This window comes from Maylandia zebra, linkage group LG2 (genome assembly GCF_041146795.1).
Source record: "Maylandia zebra isolate NMK-2024a linkage group LG2, Mzebra_GT3a, whole genome shotgun sequence".
Classification (NCBI taxonomy): domain Eukaryota; kingdom Metazoa; phylum Chordata; class Actinopteri; order Cichliformes; family Cichlidae; genus Maylandia; species Maylandia zebra.
The window spans coordinates 47,460,896-47,481,836 of NC_135168.1; the positions used below are offsets into that span (position 1 = coordinate 47,460,896).

General features: G+C 38.9%; 1 protein-coding gene across 5 annotated transcripts in view; it reads right to left on the minus strand.

The window, feature by feature from the left end:
- enox2 (ecto-NOX disulfide-thiol exchanger 2) overlaps positions 1 to 20,941 on the minus strand; it is a 193,652-nt gene that overhangs the window by 134,925 nt on the left and 37,786 nt on the right. For 2 of the 5 annotated variants that reach the window (XM_024805279.2, XM_076875773.1), the window contains one exon: positions 10,872 to 10,962. The exons of the other annotated variants lie outside the window; for them this stretch is intronic. In XM_024805279.2, the coding sequence (XP_024661047.2) occupies positions 10,872 to 10,905 (34 nt within the window). In that variant the 5' untranslated portion in view covers positions 10,906 to 10,962. The remainder of the gene's footprint in view (positions 1 to 10,871; positions 10,963 to 20,941) is intronic. 5 annotated transcript variants of the gene reach the window in all.

A 20,941-nucleotide genomic window follows, 5' to 3' on the forward strand; every position in this document is an offset into this window, starting at 1 on the left:
CATGATGGTTTCAGGAAAAAAGTGCATTTCACTGAAATGCTTCTGAAGATATGAAAAATAGTCTACATCTCTTTAATAAAGTAAAAAATGTCTCCACCTGTGTGTGTGCTTGTGTGTGTTTGTGAACAACCCCACTGAGGACTAGACTTTATTTAAAATTTCTACATTTCCTGGCTTTTATATAGCCCTGAATATCTCTGGATAAATACAGACCCCTTTTAGAACCAATTTGTTATTACATAATTTATATATCATGCAAAGAGCTGTAAATATCCAACATGCACACCGGAAGTCCCCATTTACAAAATTATTATTATTATTATCATCATTATTATTATGGGCTGATAGGGGGACAGCCTATTATTACGCCTATGTATCATCATAACAGACTACAAATGTTTACAGATGTTCACTAAATACAAATCTGTAATAATTAACCAATTAGTCTAAAAGTAGGCTTTGTTAGCCACACAATCTGTGCTGCTAGCTACTGTTAATTTTACTGCACAATTTAAGACCACTTAAATTGATAATCTGATTGGCTCAAAAGTGCATGTGCGTGTTATTTTCTACTCAGTATTTAACTGCCATTTTATATGATCAAACAGCCACATGAATGCCCATTCTATGAAGTTTAGTTTTTAACATCAAAAAAGATGTTGTCTCTATTCACCATCTATTTGTTTGTCACTTTGCTTCTTTGTCTGGGCCTCTGAACTGTCACAATAATCATCCTCCTACCCTTCCAATATGAGCAATATAAGGCTGCCGAACAGCTGATTAGTTCACTTAAGTCTTATGTTTGGAGTATTATGGGCTCAGTGGCAGTAGCAGTCTGTTGGTCATCTACCTGCAGAGATCACCTGCTGTCAGATGGGGGCAGTGTTAAAAATATGCGCTACAACCGTTCTGCAGGTGCTGTTATTGGTCCATCGTCAGCCAGCTGCCGAGAAAAGTGAAGTTCTAACATACAAAGAGCTGAAGCTGCAGTCACTGTCTGTATGTTTCATACTGTAATTTTTCATCTTTGATGCGTTTGTTTGTTTTTTTCAAAAGCTGTCTCTGGCTTCCCTTTCAGTTGGGTTGCTTATTTATAAGGGGACATTTTCAACCAAATAGACACAACTGCGCTAACACAAATTTGATTTGATTCCTGCATTTTGTCATTGCTTGCAAGACAGGCAAGTGATGACAACATAGAGCCATCTGAATGGAGTTAAAACAACAGCTATGTGTGATCTGGAAGTCTACTAGATCTTTCAATTTTAACCCAATTTTGACTTGTGGGATACTGAAGTCTTTTAAACATCTAAGTAACAGAAAATTGCTGGATGGAGACATTCAGCTGATGCATTTCAAGGGACCCAAGTAAATGCAGTGTCCATTTTAAAATCACTTTGGATGAGCAGTTTTCAAATTTTGACTTGAAGAGGTTTTCTTTTAACTGCGTCAAATGACTTCAGTCACTCATTTTGCATGGATTAGCAGTTCTCTGGAAAGCTGCAAATGCACAGACAAATGTCTGTGTGGGTTTCAGTTCTTTGCCTTTTCCCCCCAAGTGTTCATCAGATGTACTTCAGAGTTGCTGGGTGACCTTTCAGGATGTGAACTTCACTGTCGTTCGTATGAGCAGTTCCCCCAACGTAGCTAAAACTTCATGCTTTCATGCATGCATTTCATGCTACGCTTTCACAGCTTTCCGTGCATGTGAGAAATTTAGGAAAGATCATTAAAGTGCAGAAATAAACTACCAACAAATTCTCAGCCTCTGGGAAAAACTGCCATGATATTTGGGCAGAATTATTAAAAGTTAAGTGAACGCAAGCCTCTAACACAAGGCACATTTCAATGTGATTGTTAAACAGCTGCCTCAGATAGCATTAGCTGTGCTCCTCAGGTTCACTTAATGTGTTTTGTGTTTATTAGTAGCGACGTGTTTATTGAGATTATCCTTTTAGCTGTCCTCATTTTTTTTAACAATAGCAGACAACATATGTGCCTGCTGGCTTTCACACCCACCAAATGCCGATGATCTGGCATGATCTGGGTTGCACTAGTTGTTAAAAATGACTGAAACTTCTGCGACTGTAAACACTGTTTTGGTTTGATCAACACACAGTAATAAGATTAATTACCCAAGCAAAACAGCAGAGCAAACACTATTATGCTTCCATAATTAGCCACAAGCTGTGTACAGAGACATGAAAAACATCCATGAGAATGTTTCTGAAATGTATGACTGCAGTGGTCACTTGATCCTCTTATCCCTGATCCCAAACACTCCCCCTTGAGACAACAACATTACCTGCCCACTGTTTATGCTAGTAAGAATAAATAAATAAATGCAAGATTAAAACAGTGTATACACAACATTGTCATTCGTCGATCAAGGCTGGGGTACAGCCATGCTGCATGCGGAGCACCTAATCTAATCAAAATCTGCTTGAAATTTGATTAAGGTGAGGTACTACAACATCGTCCTTGTGCCATTCTTGTGGCAGGTCCCCACGTCTGCGACTGTTTCGATGCCAGTGCAGTGCAGGTCCTTCTGTACAGGACCATAACCACAGACTTTTTTGGCCAGTATTTAGTCCTGATATGTCCCCTACTGAGCACGCTTGGGACACGATGTTCATCAGAGGCAATCAGAACCAATGACCATTGCACAGCTGCAGGCTGCAATCATCCCAGAATGGAGACCATCTCCTTTTTCTGACTAGTACATTTGATTCAGCCTCTAATGGTTAACACCTGAGGTTTACTGTTCGTTTAAGGTGAAATCAACAGTGTGTTCATTTTGGAAAATTTCAAAAACTGTAACCATTTTTCCTGCCAACATTCATGTTGTAGCTGTTGTTTTAAGTACCAGTCACTTCAGCTAACGTGAAACTTACAATTAGAAAGATAATATCAGCTTTTGTTGAGAATGTTTTACTGAGCTGTCAAATCAGCTGCTAACAATAAGTCAGTACTGAGTAACAGCTTTTCTACTTTAGTTTATACCAAAGTGATCAAGATATCACACTGGTAATGCACTGGTAATATACAGCCTCAAAATGACCATAAAGCTATTGCATTAAATGCTTTCATTATAATAACTTCATATACATATAGTACTACTAATCCCTTGAGCAGGTCTGCTGATTAACATGCTTCAATTCTAATTTAAAGCCATTTTGTTGTTGTACGTGCAGCATGTGGTTTAAAATTGTCTTGGTGAAATATTCAAGGTCTTCCCTGCATGTATGATGCACTCAAGCATCGACATTGCCATTCCAGATGTTCAAGCTGCCAATATTAAAGGCTGCATTGTTACATTTCTCCAGATTCTGGTCTTCTGATGATATATTATGTACTTTAAATAATGAGATAGTCATCACAATTTTACACTGATGAACATTATTCAGAAAGTGCTGCATCATTTGTAGACGCAGTTTTCTGCAGATTGGTGAACCTCTGTCCATCTTTACTCCTGAGAAAATCTGCCTCTCTAAGATGCTCCTTTCATACCCAATCATGTTGCTGACTAGTTGCCAATAAATCTAATTAGTTAATTCCTCCAGCTATTTCGTTTTAGTACCAATTACTTGTCTAGCCTTCTGTTGCTCACTAACTTTTTGAGACATGCTGCTATCAAACGAGAATTCATGAACACATAACTCCAATTTTAGCCAAATTACATTGGCTCCCTGTTAAATATCGTATAGATTTTAAAATTCTTTTGTTCACTTTTAATATTTTGAATAATTTAGCGCCCAGTTATCTTTCTGATTTACTCCATCCATACAATCCCAACAGAGCACTTAGATCGTCCAACCACAGGCTCCTAGCACAACCTAGGACTCGAATGAAGTCGAGAGGCGACCGGGCCTTTGCATCCGTGGCACCCAGACTCTGGAATAACCTCCCCGTTCATATTCGCACTGCTGAGTCTATCCAGTCTTTTAAATCACGTCTTAAAACTTATTTTTTTACTTTGGCTTTTGTTTCTGTCTAGTTGGCTGTTTTAGCTTGTTGCGTTGTTACCTATTGTTTGTTGTCCTCTTTTATTGTTTGTTTTAACTGTCTCATGTTTTTATTGACTGTGAAGCACTATGGTCAACACTGTTGTTTTAATATGTGCTATATAAATAAATTTTGATTTGATTTGATCAAACATCTATTTTTCGTGAAATAATAAGATGTGTCATTTTTAAAATCTGATATGTTTTCTATGTTCTTTTCTCAATGTGGGTGTATGAGCTTGGAAAATCATTGCAATCATACTATACTGTCAGGAAACTCAGCTGACATTCCCATCGGATGTTTCATACATGTCATGATTTATTTAATTAGTCTGTTTATGCTGAAGGTTCCTTACACCAAGTTTCCCACCTCTATCAAGAACAAAACCTTCTTTGTGATATCTGATTGGTTTTTTAATGTTTCAGTTGAGTTTTATTTGAAAATAAATAAAAAACCACTATAACCTGCAGAACAAAAAGGAGAAGCGTATTGCAGGACTGTTGCATTGCGTAGGTTTCGAATTGAAAGGCTGTATTCAGACATGCACATACACACAAAGATGCATGCATATACACAAGCCAAAATTGAGGTTGTATAGTTCAGGTCAATAAAAGCTAGATACGTTTAGGAAATAGCCACTGTGTCAAATGATTTTCCCTTCTGCCCTACCAATACCTGGGTTTCCACTGCCATCGCACAATCATTTCTAAGGTAAATAAAAGTATTTACCAAAGGCCAGAGTTCCATCACCCTTTTCCAAAACACAAAATTGCCCTCAATTTTCCATCCACTGTGAAGTCAGAAGAACACTATTCCACAAACAAGGTATTGGGCTCATTCAAGTACAGTTACGACAGTACGCACTACTACTCTGTCTTTCTTCTAGCATCAGTAAATATTGTCAGTGACTCTTTTAACAGCTTTAATGATTTCGCCTTTGACAAACAGCAGTGTTTTATCAGTATACAGTTATTTCCTGCCAATAAAATCCACAAATTCACCTGCTGCTGGATGTTGGTTAGGATATACCTCAAATGAGCCAAGTAGAATTCATTTCAAGTATGAGAAACACCTAAACTGTCACACCACATGACAGATACGCTCTGCAGGTACGGTTTACCAAGAATATAAACTGCAGGCAGCACAAAAACAACTTCTTACTGATTTCCTATTGTATGCAGAGTTATAGTCTCAGTGTTCTATCATTTTGTAGATAGAAACTCCACTTTTTCAAAATAAAACATATCCATCTTTTTCGTTTCACTTACCCGATTCATAGCCAGAGTGGGGTTAGAGCCTGTCCAGCTGTCGCTGGGTGACAGGCGGGTTACACAGGTCGCCTGTCTATCGCAGATCCAGTAAAGGTAAAGCTAGGCTGCTGACCCAGTACCCTGGTATGAATTACGCCGGCTATGTAACAATGGAAAGACTTCAGAACCATGTCATAATATGTAATAACAAAACATGTCTTTCTTGAGCATTTGGATTACAGCCTAGCCTTTGGAAAATATTGGATGGGTATGCTTCCAGCTTCAGATGCCAAAGTAGGTTAAGAAAAACAAGAGCAGAACACCTGCAAATTATACTGCATTAAAACTTTGGAGACATCTAAGAGATACTTTGGTGAGCATCAGCAGACACAAACACAACATTATCAGCGACGAGTTTCTTATTTATCATCCACATTTAGAGATATTAAAAATGCAAAACAACAAACTCACTCCTGCAACGAACACTCTCTGTTCTGCTGTCCACATTTTCACCAGAAAATGCTCGTCATAAATAAAGTGAATGTTTTCCAGGCAGAATTCAATTACCCCTGTCAGCCGGTAGTAATGAGTAACAGCCAGTGCATGCTCTCATTCAATTTTAGTGTCCGTACGGAATGATGTTCATCTGATGTCTTGATTTTTTTATTTTTTTGTACAATAATGTTCTTTTTGTGGCCTGCTTAGCGTAGCAAAACATCCAAATCAAACATTAATTTGACTCTGTGCCTCAGCAGATGAAAGCAGCCTCGGTTCGCTTTAATGGCTTCATGTGAGAACGTGTGTCTTTGGTGACATTCGAGCCCTCTTTACTCAAATAAATTGGTGGACTTGAAAGTGAGTAGTAATTTTGGCTAGAACATTTCAAAATGTCTTATGTGAGAAGACTTGACCACGTTTCTGAAATCACGAGTCCATATCATGCAGCTCATCTCTGTTTCATGTAATAAAGCAGAAATACATAGAACAGCTAAACCAGAGAGATCTAATTTCCTGCCTAATATATTTGTTTAGTTAACGGGGAACTCTTAGAATGAATTATTCAAATTCAATTATTACATATTAAACAGAAGCTGGACCTCATCGACAACTATCACAGTAACATTTTAACAACGGCTCAGAGAGACAAAGCCTTCTTCTTACAAGCAAGCATTAGTTTCACTCAATATTTCCCTTTCCACTAAACATTTATGACTATTTCTCCCATGAGATGTTGACACTGTTTGTTTGCCTCTATTGACTAATTTGTCATATCACACAGTCCTGTTTTCACATGGTAAGAGAGCTCCATGCTGCACCAACATGCCCTTTTCCAGTCAAAGAAGATGATTCAGGTAGCTTCAGTGAAGGAAAGCAGATGATATTTAAAAAGGTTTTGCTCAGCAGAACGCCTATAAGTCTAAAGTGACTGTTGAGATATTGGGTGTTGACCACGCTGAGATCAATGAATGGTGGGCTTGTAGCCCAGACACGAGAAAATGTCATTAACTCCACTGCTCTGTATGAAGGGAGACAGCCAGTGCAGAAATGTCTCCTGAGGATGGCGGACATCTGTGTCTTTTTGGGCTCCTGCTAGTTATCTCTGACCTCTATCTTCCTTAAATCTTCCCTTTCTAATTACCTGTTCCTTCTTCTCCTCCTCCCACCTAACCTCATATCCTTGCAGCCTGACTGATGGTTAGCTGATGATCATCTGGACAGGAAAGGTTAAGGTGACTCCCCTGCATAAGTCACGGCTCATTAAGTGAGCTCACAGTGTCCCAGTTCACATACTGGTGCATTTCTCCCTGGATGAATTTAATGAGTTGTGGAGGAGTAACAAGCCACCATGAAAAATATTTGGAGCTAACATGTTTTGAGAAGGAAAACAATGTTTGCCATCATTTTGATGATGATCAGAGACGAGGGAGTTACTGTAGGCGCCTTGGTGACATCAGCATCTGTTCTGGAAACTGGATTAGGCCAAATCCAAAAGGAGGACAGGCCTTCCTCCGGAGAGTCTTCCCTCAGGATGAATATTGATGGAAGTGGGTCCCAAATGGAGTGAAAACAACTGTTAACCCCTCTGCACTGCTGAAATGTTGTTAACAATGCTTCTAGCCCCACTATCTCCCACAGCCAGAGAATCCACTGACACAAACACCACTCCTGCATCACCATCATTACAGCCACAAGAGGTGATCGCAAATCATATTTCTCTGTTCTGCAACATTAACACGCTGCATTGAGATGCTGCAAGTCTTCTGACAGAAGCAAAATCACTTTATGAGAGCGAGCGGACCAGCCGTGCATGTTGGCAGCTGTGTTCCACAGCAAGCTTGTTGTGATTCCTGGCACCAAATGTACCATCAGCCTTGCACTGGAATGAAACTCCACTGCCCCCAAGTTAACACAAAGCCAGGCAATGTCTTGTAGCCAGACACCTCGCTCCCCAGAGAGTATGGTGAGCTTAACACAGAAATGTGAAAACATTTCATCCATATTCTAAACATTTATCGGTTTGTCTGAGAAAGGACATGTAGACCTATAGATCCCTGCAGATATAAACGCAGCTCTGAATTCTAAGAGAGCCCTGCTTGAATGTTTGTATAAACCAAATTAAAGTTTTTCTTGCATTAGTCATGTCAGTGAGCTTATGTCTTCTGATGAATTCATTTGTAATATATGTAGTTTTTTTAAACACAGTGCCAAAACAGTCTTGCTATCTTGAAGGTAGAGGAGGCATTTTGCCGATTTAGGAAAGTCCCAAAGCCTCGAACCTCCTATCAAGCTTTAATAGACTTTCAGTTATTTAATGCTAGTTAAAGTTTCATTCTTAACACACTGAAAGTATCTTTGCTGCAAGTGGGGAACCCTTAAGATGTTGTTGTAACTGCTAACTCTATGAGATACCTTACAGGGCAATTTCTTTATTATTTGTAAGCTAAAATAACTTAGTAACCTAACTATTTCAAAGTGCATCTATTGCATCAAATTAAATTAAAATTATTATCAGTAGTTACTATTGTCAATCACAGGATTGGTGCACTTCCAAGGAAAAATATGAAACCACTAAAAAGTCCCGTTTAAGAAACGTGCAATAGCAACATTGTTTTTGTTTTCCTCCTAAAAAGAAAATTACCATACAAAGTATGAATTCCAAAATAATAATAATAATTGATTTTTATTAATACTTTAGTGTTTACAAGAAATGTCAAAATATTACATATTCAACTTGCTTTTATTTATTTCAGCCAAACGTTGAATGAATGCATGATCACATTCCTTCCTATTGCAGATGGTCATGCAGTGGGAGTCAGTGTGCACAGAATTTGATTAGCTCTGTGTGCACTGTGGAGACTAAAGTGAATGATCTACTAACAAAATTTTCCTTCCGTTTTTCTTCATATAAAGCTGACAAAATTAGGTTTCACCGTCAGATGACTGTGGGTTGGAGTTGGGTTTTGATTAATTAAGAAAGAGACAGAAAACTTGACATCTATATTGTCTAAACTGATCCGAGACACATTTAAACTGCAAGATGTTTCCCAATAAAGAGAAGATGGGATTCCTGGTTTAAAAAAAGTGAAGACACAGAGAGGATACAGCAGAGAGAGCGAACCAGACGAGCAGCATGGAGGGAGAAAGGCCAAGTATCAGACAGAGCATTCATTACCACCTGACTGACCTGCATATTGCACTGTGTGAGAGTAATGGGAAAGGACACACTCATCGGCCAAAGCCCAGCAAGTAAGGTGCTTTTCACTCCCCCCTCTCTTTAGCAATTCGTCAGTTTCTTACCCGGTTCAATTTCTATTTTCAGACAATGTACTGTGAGATCCCGGTGTTTTCAAAGACTCCATAATAGGGGACTGAACCATGGTAATGCCATGGCTAATGTAATGCATAATGGATCACCTGCTTCTGCAAAACAAAACTGCCCAGTTATTAAGTACTACTGTTCTTCTTTTTCTGTGTTAGGTACTTATGTTAGTGGCATACTTTGTCAAAATACCCAAAATATTCTGAGGTGGAATAACTATCTGTGTAGATATAGGCATGTTAGCAGCTTTTAAGGCTGTCCACAGGAAGGCTTTGAAGGAAATGTTAAATGCCCAAATGCTCTTAGTGGTAATTCTAACATGCTTATGCACAAAACAAGTGGAATGGTGATCATGTGTAGCATCTTAGTGTTAGCAGTGGGTAAAAAGCACAAAACAAGGTGGGAGTCTTGCAGGTGTTTAGTTATAAACCTGTTTTATTTATTTTTTGGTGTTTTAGATAGCAAAGTGTGGACTGACCAGCAATGCAGGAAACAGCAGGGGAATAACAAGCAGAGGAGGATTATCTAGCTGGGGGGCAAATCATGGACCTGTCTGTTTAGGGCATTTCATTCCACGTGGTGCCCTAGCCTCTCAGTGACTAGATCACAGATGAATCTAACATGATAGACAAAATGACAGCAGAAGATGGAAACTCTTGGGATCATGCAAATTATAAGAATTCATCATTAGGGGAAAACAGATATTTGCATTGAATTTCATGGTAATTCGTCCAGTACCTGTCGAGGCATTCTACTAGGTGACAAAAATGTCAAAATTCTCAAAGTGCAAAAGGAAAATTCAAGATTACCATGGTCAACAGTGTTCAGTATCTCACAATGCATATGTTATTATGGTTAAAAATAAGGGGGACAGTGTCAAGAGATGGAAAATGCCCTGCATGGTTCAACAATATTTAAGAGATAAAAACACTACATTCAATGCGTGGATGCACACGCATGTTTACAATTTCTTTGTTTCTTAATCCATAATTTGCATTTAAGAATTACATAAAGTTAAAAGAACAAACATCATTGCTGGGCTTGAAACAATCTGCCAACAGTGGCCAGTGTTTATCAGTTTGTTATAAGTGAACAGAGGCTTTCACTTTTGTTTCTACAAGCAGACAATGCACTCAGAAAAAACACTTTCTATATATTCCCGGGTTGTTAAAATTGACTTTTCAGTTTTTCATCCCTTTCAAGTGAAGGAATGTGAAAATATCTGTAGCTGTATATTGGAAATGCTCTTTCCTTTGGACTGCCTTAGTTTCTCTGCATAACAAGAAGTTACAAAATCAGTTCCTTGGTTTTCTGTTATTGTCAGCAAATTAAAAAATTGTACTTAAGCTAGATAGATATTTACATAAGTACTCCACTGAAGTAAGTTACTTTAAATAATTTAAATGTGACATTATGTTAAATTCACAATTTTTACGGTTCACAAATATCAGTACACATCTGTGCCACTGTGCTCCCCGTGTTCAAATCACAGACGTGAGTTTGAATGAGGTTAATCAAAAGCCTTGGCACTAAGTCTGCACAAAAGAACCAAAGTGAAGTTATATATAACTTTGGTTATCTCTCTCTCTAGTATGTTGGCATATATATATATACACACACACACACACACTAAATATCAGTAGAAAATCTTTTACTCAGCTTGCACCGGTGCATCACGTTAGTAAATCTTGTCCCATAACTTTAAATGCTGAACTCAGGAGCTCAGAAAGACAACACAGTAAAAGTTCTTATATAGGTACTACCCACGGGCAGCAGCATCCACTTAGACCTCTTACCTGCGACTCTACTTGATCTGTAGTCTTTGTACATTCTACAGGTGTAGCGTCGTCAGGTGTGATCTCAGCTTCTCTGTTCTTGTAAGCGAATCTGTTTTGTAAAAGAAAACCAAGGGTAAGAAAGGTCTGGTCAGCAGCCATTTGTTCCGTTCACAAAACACCACCGAAGAGTTTTTTACACCACAACTCCGCAACCCGACTTATTCATTCTGTAGTCGTTCAAGGACACCAACCGGGAGGAGCTTTTAGGAGGGGTCTAAAATAAAAAGGGTTTTGTCTTGAATAGAAAGAGAAGACAAACAGAGGAGACTGTAATTCATCCGCTTCTCCAAAAGGCACGACCTCCCTGCTTTGTGGAGCAGAAGCTCATCCGAGCCATAGAGGGCCTGTGAGGCATGGGAGTGTCCCATTGACTGCACTATTAACACTCAAACTGAGAGGATCAGCATAGAGGAAATACAAAACGCTGCACAGAGAGTTCTGTAACGCATTTCATTCCACCAAGAGAGACCCCGAGGGTGCCGTGATGACCAGAGTAATTGGCTTTCTCCACTATGATAATCTGCATCAGTCATGCCATGCCAACACACTCTCAGGCCACTGAGAAGGTCACAGCGATCCCAAACCTCCCTCCACACTGCTGAGCATAGCATCTGAATTCTTATAGAAAGACATTTATACTGCATTCTTGGGATGTTACATTCAGGTCAAGGACTTTCAGTTACAAATTAAAGTTCACTTTCAAATGCATCACAGTACACAATACTCACAAGATAACACCAGTTCTGTGTAATTCTGCGATACACTTCAAGAGAAACACTTCATATGGAGTGTGTCTGTGTTTTATTACCATTATCTATTTTCCTCTACGGGTTTTTCACTCTTCGGTAAGCATTAGTTAAGTGCCATTAGCTAAAAGTCATGAAATATCGATTCTGGTTTAGAGTCCCTATGTGTTTTAATAAAAAGATATTGACATTTGGCACCAGTGTACTGATAATGGCACAGCAAAAGGAAGCAATACAGTACATTGCTTATCAATATTTTTTCCCCAACAACACTCTTTGTATCCCTGCCCTGAAGCACGCTTGGCTGTAGCGTCACTGGTATCATCATTTAAAAAATGAGCATGAAACTATAAGATTCAAAACTAGCACAGCTGGGACTGTCTTGCTTTTACAGCCAGAATCAAGTTTTCTTTCAAAAGACGGAAGTTTCTGGCAATTCCATGTTGGCTTCATTTGTCAGCTCTGGAGGCTGCTTCTTGCTTAATAGAGCTGTGCTACTGTGACAAGCCAAAATGTACTTACTTGTAACCCAATAGACTACAAATTACATGTAATAAAAAATAACTCCAGACTTTCACATAGAGTGCACAACACGTAAAGAATAAGCTACCATCATATGAAACGTTGCAGCTTTGGTAGGATTTAATGCATCGTGTATGTTATTGTCTTCCATATGTCAGGCACAGATAGGATTGTTCTCGTTCACTAGTACAGTGGGATATTGGCACACATACAATGACATCTTTGCAAGCCACAATAAAAGTCTCTACAAACTGAATTAAATGTACAAACTGTGCCACACCAGCTAAGCTTGGTGTGTCAGCGTTAAGGTATACAACAATATCTGGAAATTATTCATGTTTAACAAATCCTCACCAAAGCAGTCACCCTGATTTGGTGAGATTTCGTTAAACAATGTAATAAACTTACAATTTAACTGAGGCGCCACATATCACCTTATTGGTTGCTCTGGTTTTTAGCTCATACACAGCAACAAAACTGTAAAGCTCCACTGCTACTATCAGCCTGCATTTGTTTTGAATACAGATAGCAGAACAGAAGTGTGATGAGTTCAAAGCTCTTTCCCAGTTGAATTTGTATTTTTCTGCGATAAAACAAAATTCACTCATCAGCATGAATAACTCTGTTGATCGCCTATTATCTCAAGATTCACTGGAGAAAACCTGGTAAATATGATAACGTTAGATAAATCCTGAGAGCACAGGATATAGTGAAGTTATGTTTATGAATGAGTGCACAATTGTTTCCTTTTCTTACAAGGTTTCAATATAGAAAATAATACAGAGTTAAAAAAATGCTGGGGGAATGAGGGAAAGAAAAACATAATAAAAGCATAATAATAAAATATGTTACGTGGGATCAGGAATAGTTAAAAAAAAAAGACTATAAAATAAACAAAAAAGAAGTACAATAAAAAGACAAAAGCCCATCTTTTGCATCAACATAATTGACTTAAATCCCTGCTTTACACATAATGCTTTATTACGACAATATCCAAATAAAGATTCAAAATAACTAACAAAGTACAAACGCCTGGCTTGCAATGAAATGTTACTTAATAAATGAATGTAAATTCAGGCTGTTAACCAGCAAAACAGGAAATATCACTGTGGAAAAATAAAAAATCATGCAACCTAATTCTGGTTCCTTTCATTTCCAAATGCAACCAAAAAGTTTTGCACATTAGAAGAAACCAAGTACACTGTCAGCCAAACTAAGAGATCAGATTATAAAAGAAAGTCAGGCAAATGAAAAAAATTATTTCCAGCTACTGTAGCGTAGCTATTAATGCTTTCACCTTGTTTTCATCCAGGCCTTGAGAGCCTGTCTGAGTGTGCAATCTTGGAAAAATGTGTCCATGCAGACATCTACTGTAGCAGGAAAGAACCACAAAGGCATTTGTGATCTGTGTGTTGGCAGATTTTGTCTGCAAGATGCACACAAAGACTTTAGTCAAGTTTGAGGATGAGTTTGGTCAGAAGCTTTCTCTGCACTGCAGCTGATGTGATCACACTTAACATATTATTACACAGAAATGTAATTGTAAACACATCAGAGTGGCATTTGGACCTATAGGCGTGTAATATATACATACGATGAGAATCAGCAAAACCGCTGAAAATCTGAGCAAACCATTAACCACAATAACGGTAACCGCAAAGCAAAATCAAGGCCAAGGAGAAAATGCACAATGAGGATGGAAAATTGGGTTAGCTGCTTTGTCAGCATGAGAATAACATTACCCCAGACTTACGAAGAATAATGACAGCTATTTTAATTTGGCAAAATAAGGGATTTCCTAATGTGTGGAGTTCCAACAAAAAACTGTTTTTGAAGTCCTCTGTGGGGACCACAAACAAATGGCATTCATCATTCTTAAGGCACCCACTTTGCCCTATCATATTTGTTATTATCAGCATTCGTCATTTTCCACATACTTCATTCTATAGTACGCTGGCTTTAGATGCTATCTTGGGCAAATTTGTACGCTAATGATTATGAATGAAACACAGAAGCTAGGAGAAAGAAGTTTCACATTTGCAATATCTAACATTTTAAAAAAGATCCAGAAAGCTTGCAATATGCAAACCTTCGAATAAACAAAAACGGGAAAGAAAGTGTTCTAAACACGGTTTGATGCGAACGGCCTTGCTGAGACACTGGACATTTCTTTACAGCACAAAGGCAACATGAATTGTTTATGAAAAAGTGTAGGAAGCAGTGCAGCACAAGCTGGTGAGTGTTTTACAGCTTCAAAATGCTGTTAAATTTGCTGCCTCTGTGTTTATGCTGCGTATGAATGGATTTTTACTCACAGTTAACCACAGGTAACTCCTTGACACATGTAAAGGCCACACACCTGTCTCTAGGAGGGATTAGAGAATCCCCTCAGTGAAAAACGAATAATCAGAGTCAACTGGCCCCCTATAGTGATGGAAAAGGAAGATACCCCATAATAGCCTCGATAGGTCTATTCATCTTTTTTCTGCACAACAGGGAAACAGCAGCCTGGAAATTCACAAACCAAATCGCCCTCTGAAACAATTCACAGCCTTCGATTAATCATACCAACTTCACAAGAACTGATTGGTACTTCGCAAGTAACTAAATCTTTTATTTCCTGTAGCTGTCCCTCAGCCTGTGTGCTTATCTCTGTAATAAAGTACCTCATCTGCCACAGAGGGGCAACAAAATAAAGGCTTGGATGATTTTACATTTGTCTGAAAATCATAGAAATATGTCCACAACACAGAATAACACAACCAAGCTACTAGATTTACTATGATGACATAAACACACACAGAAATAGGTTGAAAATGTGCAGCTATTCGCTTGTGTATAAGTTGTCTGGTGTAGTACTGATGTTTTGCACAGGAAATCAATTTTTCCTTTCTTTTGTCTTGGTATGCCTCATTGGAGGAAAAACCCCATCAATCATTCAATTATTGGACAGCTTTTCTTGCATTTCTCTCTTTTATGACAACCAGTGCTAGTTGTGTCTAGAAATAGCATTTTAACCTGCGATGCATTATCCACACCGTCACAATGTAAGGTAACGACATGCCCATTTAAGATAATGTGGGCAACCTGATGGTGCATATCAAATGGACTAAAATGCCATTAGAATAGGGTAGGCAACATATTTTGTTCCAAAGGGCCATACTGACTTACTACTACTAAAAGTAAGTGAACACTCACGTAATAGATAAATGAACAATTAATATTTTTTATAAAAATGTCCTAATGCTATGTCAACACTTCATTTAGCTTAGTCTTGCAACCTGATATGCCCCGGTCACTGAGGAAACACAATGCATTGGAATGAAGCAAAACAGCAATAATAAAATCAATGTAATTATTCATCTCGAGACATCTTCTGTCTGTGTACCTGTACGCATGTTCATTATATACTAGTAATTAAGACGGGCTATATTATGAATTATGGTCTTTTTTTTTTTCTAAAAGCAAGAAAAATATGTCGCTAAGTTGTCTTAATTTAGTTGTGTAACTCGGAGGGACACAAGCAACAAGAAAAGTAAATTCAATAATTTATGTGTATGCTATGATGTAAATCTGAGGGTAAATTTTAATCACAGGCGTCTAAGTTATTTAATCTAACATGCTTAAAATATCAACGATAAAACCACAGCTAACTTATGATCATATGAGGAAGAACTTGGTGATGGTATGAAGGAAGAAGTCCTTTTAAACAGGAAAAGAACTTCAAAGGAACCAAGCTTAGGGAAGGGCAGCTATCTTTTCGATTGGTTGGTGGGCGAGGTGAAAGAGAAGGTAAAGTGGAACCCAGGGCCTTCTTCCTCTAAGGCAACAGTGTGCCACTGTGCTGCATCATCAAACAAATATAGTAAATAAAATCCAGTGTCTTCTAAGCCTGGAATCTTCAAGAGCAGCTGCTTTCTAGACCTCTGTGGTCTGGTAGGATTGCAAAAGTTCATTTAAGTAGGGCGGCTCTCAAAAAGTTTTTTCACTGGACCCTTACATTGACTGGACATTAGACAAAAGGTAATAATAATAATAATAATAATGGATTGCATTTATATAGCGCTTTTCTAGGCACCCAAAGCGCTTTACAATACCACTATTCATTCACTCTCACATTCACACACTGGTGGAAGCAGCTACAGTTGTAGCCACAGCTGCCCTGGGGCAGACTGACAGAAGCGAGGCTGCCATATCACGCCATCAGCCCCTCTGGCCAACACCAGTAGGCAAGTAGGGTAAAGTGTCTTGCCCAGGGACACAACAACCAGGACAGAGAGCCCAGGGATCGAACCAGCAACCTTCCAGTTACAGATGCGATTCCCAACCCCCTGAGCCAAGTCTCCAAGCAGATGTAGCCTGTGGCAGGATAAATAAAGGTTGGTTCAAGGTCATCTGATACAGGTCTAATTACAAGACTGATTAAAAAGTAAAGTTTTAAGTCTTATCTGAAAAGTAGAGATGATGAACCCAAACTTGGAGGTGGTTCAACACCAGAGGAGTCTGATATCTAAAGTCTCTGCCTCACTCTGAACTAGCACAAGTAAGCCTGAAGAAGCCACAAAGCAGAGAACTACCAGGGAACTGGAGCACGTGTGGAAGGTAAAGTCCAAAGTGTTCGCAGTGGTAGGAGTTGTAACTCAGAAACTAGAAGAGTGTCCAGAATACACAGGAATTAAACACCAGTCAGTCCACACACAGGCTTGGTAGAAGAAAAGCTTTTCTAATTATACTATTAGGTAAGTAAATTCAGTCTGCAACAAATTTTCAGTGGTTTAAAGCAGCAGTCCCCAACCCCCGGGCCTCGGACCGGTACCGGTCCGTGAGTCGTTTGGTACCAGGCCGCGAGAGTTGAGGCTCAGCTGTGAAATGTATAGTTTTCAGGGGTTTTATCGCTTTTATCGTTTACTCGGTTTTCGTGGTCTTTTCACGTGTGTTATGAATAAATCTTCTTTTTTCGGTACCGGTAACAGTTTTATTTTGTTGTATTTATCCGCGACACCTTAAAGGCCGGTCCGTGAAAATATTGTCGGGCATAAACCGGTGCGTGGCGCAAAAAAGGTTGGAGACCGCTGGTCTAAAGTGCCAGGTAATGTGTCCTTGGGCCGGACAAAACTACGTTTAAATGCAATTCGGTACCGTGCACCACAACCACCCACAAACAACTCAATAAAATGATAACACCAACAACTGAAAATGCTTCATAAACTCAAACCTATAGCAGAGCTGTTTGATGGTATTTGCATTGTCTTACACAGTAAGTAGTTAATGAAGCAGCCTGTGAGTTTATGCAAAGACATATGCGGTTTTCTAATAGTCAACAGTAGATTCTTACTCAGTATCATGGTTTACACAGCTGATTTACAGTAATGACGAGGAAAATCTCGGCAGCTATCAAATGTGACTGCTGGGTTTTGGGACAGAAAGCAATTCACTGCATAAAAGAACTGCCATGTGTAGTGATGTGGCTGTTCCAGTCATCCTTTCTACAGTCGCAGTGTGCGTACTCTAAAATCAATCTTATTCATATTTTTAACTACATAAAATGACAATAGCATTTTATACTAAAGAATACAGCCACAAGTGTTCCCACGCTGTTGCAAACAATCATGTAGTACGCAGTATTTGTTTGTTAATGAGCCCCTGCTGGCATGCTGAAGAGATGACAGTCTGTCAAATCTTCCTACACACAGGGAAACAACATGTTGAAGAGATGGCACCACCGCTGTGCAGCAATATGTGAGCAAAAACAGCTAAACATACATTTTAAAAATGGATACCCTGAAACATTATGGCACTCATCTGTGCCATGTGGTTGCACTTCTTGAAGATATGACTGTACATTTCGTTTGTCATAAATGTTTAATGATAATGGAGAAGCACCAAGTATGTACTGCAGCCATCTTTATACACTTTCTAACATGTAATGGGATTTAAATAAAAAAAAAGAAGTTTAAAAATGATTTAAAATACTTAAGAAGTGCAAGACAGCCAGAGGGAGGAGAAAGGGAGGAAAGAGCAAAATCAGGGTAACAAGACGACTGAGAGGACGTCCACTGTTCTCCACAATACAACGATCGAAGAGGAAAAACTGGCTAGAGGTGGGGTGGGCCTTTTGTCATTCAGACAGGGCTTAGGCTGAAATCTTTGAAAGGGAGCAGGAAAAAAATTGCACAATGTTAACAGACATAGCCAGAGGACGAACACAATGTGATTTTTCTGTTTCCCTGTAAGCGTTTCTTGTCTCTGCGTACTCCAGCATCTTGTTCTTTGCATCTCTGTTTGTTTATGGAATAGTTTACTTAACCACGGTTGGTTTATGAGCAGGCATGATGCAGAATGCAGCTCCAACAAGACTCAATAGATATTTTTCATGGATTAATTTGGCAATTGTTTTCTCCAATTGCAATAAAACATTTTAGTTAATTAATTAATTTTTTCATAACTTTTTATCACTATATTCAGTCATGAACGACTGAATTTTCAGCTCAGTCATATGTTAAATGCGCCCACAGTAGACAAATATATAAGTGTAGAAAGAGGAGTAAAGAAACTAATGACACTTTCTCATAATTTGTCAACAAAGCTCTGGTCTCTGTGCCACAAAACTCCGTTAACTGACAGCTGTGCCGGTTGTTATGGGAAACAACCTCACTGACTGAACCGTTTCACTAAAGGCAGTCTTGGGAGAGGCTTTCTCTCCATAATTTACGAGTGGGCTGGGAGCCAGCGAGCGTTATTTAACAACCACAGACACGTGCTGTCTTTGCATTCACGGCCAATGAGGAGGTTGGGGAAATCATTTTCTTCCAGAAATGGTGAGCCCAGGATATAATTTATTAGTGCCAAAAAAAGCACCAATTTATTTAAAAAGGGGAAAAATAATCAACTGGAGAGGTAGAGACAACTGTTTAGGTGGCTAAATTATTACTTTGTGGATTAGTTTCTCTTTTACAACCAACTCTGAATGATATCTCAAGTGTGTGCCATTAGTTTTATCATGGTAATTAAGGTATGACAAAAGGGAATTTTGTTAACAAAATTAAGTGTAAATGACTGAACATCAGACGTTGAAATAAAGACGAGCAATGCTGTGTTGTTTCTAAGGTCTTTGTAATTACCGTTAGTCTCCATTCTGTAGACGTGACGCTTTTATTGTTAAAAAAAGATCCTTACAACTATTTTTCAACTGGTGATTTATTCAACAGAGTTTGACTGCAGTTCACGCAATTGGTTACAAAAACACACAGTTTAAAAGGCACAGTCAGTCATTTTTTAATGTTATTGAATAGGGAAAAGAAGTTGCACTCATATAAATAAATATTTATTACTATAAATTTTCAACAAACTGATGCAGTTTCATAAAGTTAAATATAATACATTATGACTACATTTTAAGTCCAGCAGCAAAAAGAGAGCATACCAACAGAAAGGTTTAAGGTTTCTTAATAACTAGTCTATTGTATTGCGGTCAGAGATGAGCTGACTCTTGTTTCAGACCCCTTTACAAGTACAGGTTCCTCCAGAGTAAATAGACGTGGACCTCTCACTCAGCATAACGACTGCATGCTGAGGTGAACAGCAGACTGACAGCCTACACTCACTACAGATGAGTGCCAGCCACATTTTTGATGTGACACAGAAGTAAAAGCACAAAATACAACGAAATATTTAACTGACACAAACCCATTTTTTAAATTCTAGATTTAAAAAAAAACACTGGCAAGTCATAGCCGATAAAGTGCACAGTCCAAATGTAATGTCTGAACCAAAATGGGTTTGTTCAACAGCGCCATAGCTGGACTGGCCCGGTGGGCCGATGATTTTTTTTAAAACATTTATTTATTTGTATAACAGTATAAACAATGAGAGGTGGTGGATTGGCCAGATGCTGGCAGATGTGTAAAAATAATTCAGTTGTTTGGTGGTGGCTATGGCGGAGCTGCCACAAGAGGCCAGGTGGATGAGGGAAAGGTGAGGCAGGAGCAGAGGCCTGAGGCGGCCGCCGGTCCGAGTGTCAGGTGAACTGAACTTCAGGTAAGAAGTTATGACCTGCAGTCTGTCTGGGTCAGATATAAAGGTGGAGTTTATTTTCGTTGTGCTGACTTTTTACCGTCAGTCGCAATAACTCGTACTGCGTGCTAGCTAGCATGACGTGGTTTCTATACAGCTGGGTGGTGCTATGTTACTGATAGTGAACTTTATTTTATTCATAAGGTTAGTTAGTAGCTGCCAACCGTCCCCTAAAAAACGGAATCGTCTCGTATTCAGAGAAAATATCACGCGTTTCGTATTGAGCTGAAAAGGAACACAGTTTGTCCCGAACTTCAGCTACAATGAAAAAGACACAAAGCTGGAGTTTTTCTCTGTCTTTACGCTGCAGCTGCCTCTTCTTCTCTCATTCAATCCTGAAACTGATCAATGATCAGCTGATCGTCTCTCTTGTTTGTTTATCACTTTGCGCCAGAAAGAGGAAACCAGCGGATGTCGCGCTAAACAACAGCAGCACGTTTAAGCTTGATCAGCTGTTGTTAGAATTGATTTAATATTAATTTCTAGTATCAGCTGATGTTTGCTGGAGCCACAGCTGTAAAGCTGCTGGTCATGATGTCGGTTTGGATATGTGGTGAGAGGGAAACATGAAGATGAAACCAGGAGATGTCCTTACTGAATCATCAGAGCTGAACAGGTGATGGAGAAACAGGTTTACCTTTTAGGTGACATGAATGAGTTGAAGTTATGAACTGTTTCTGAGAGACA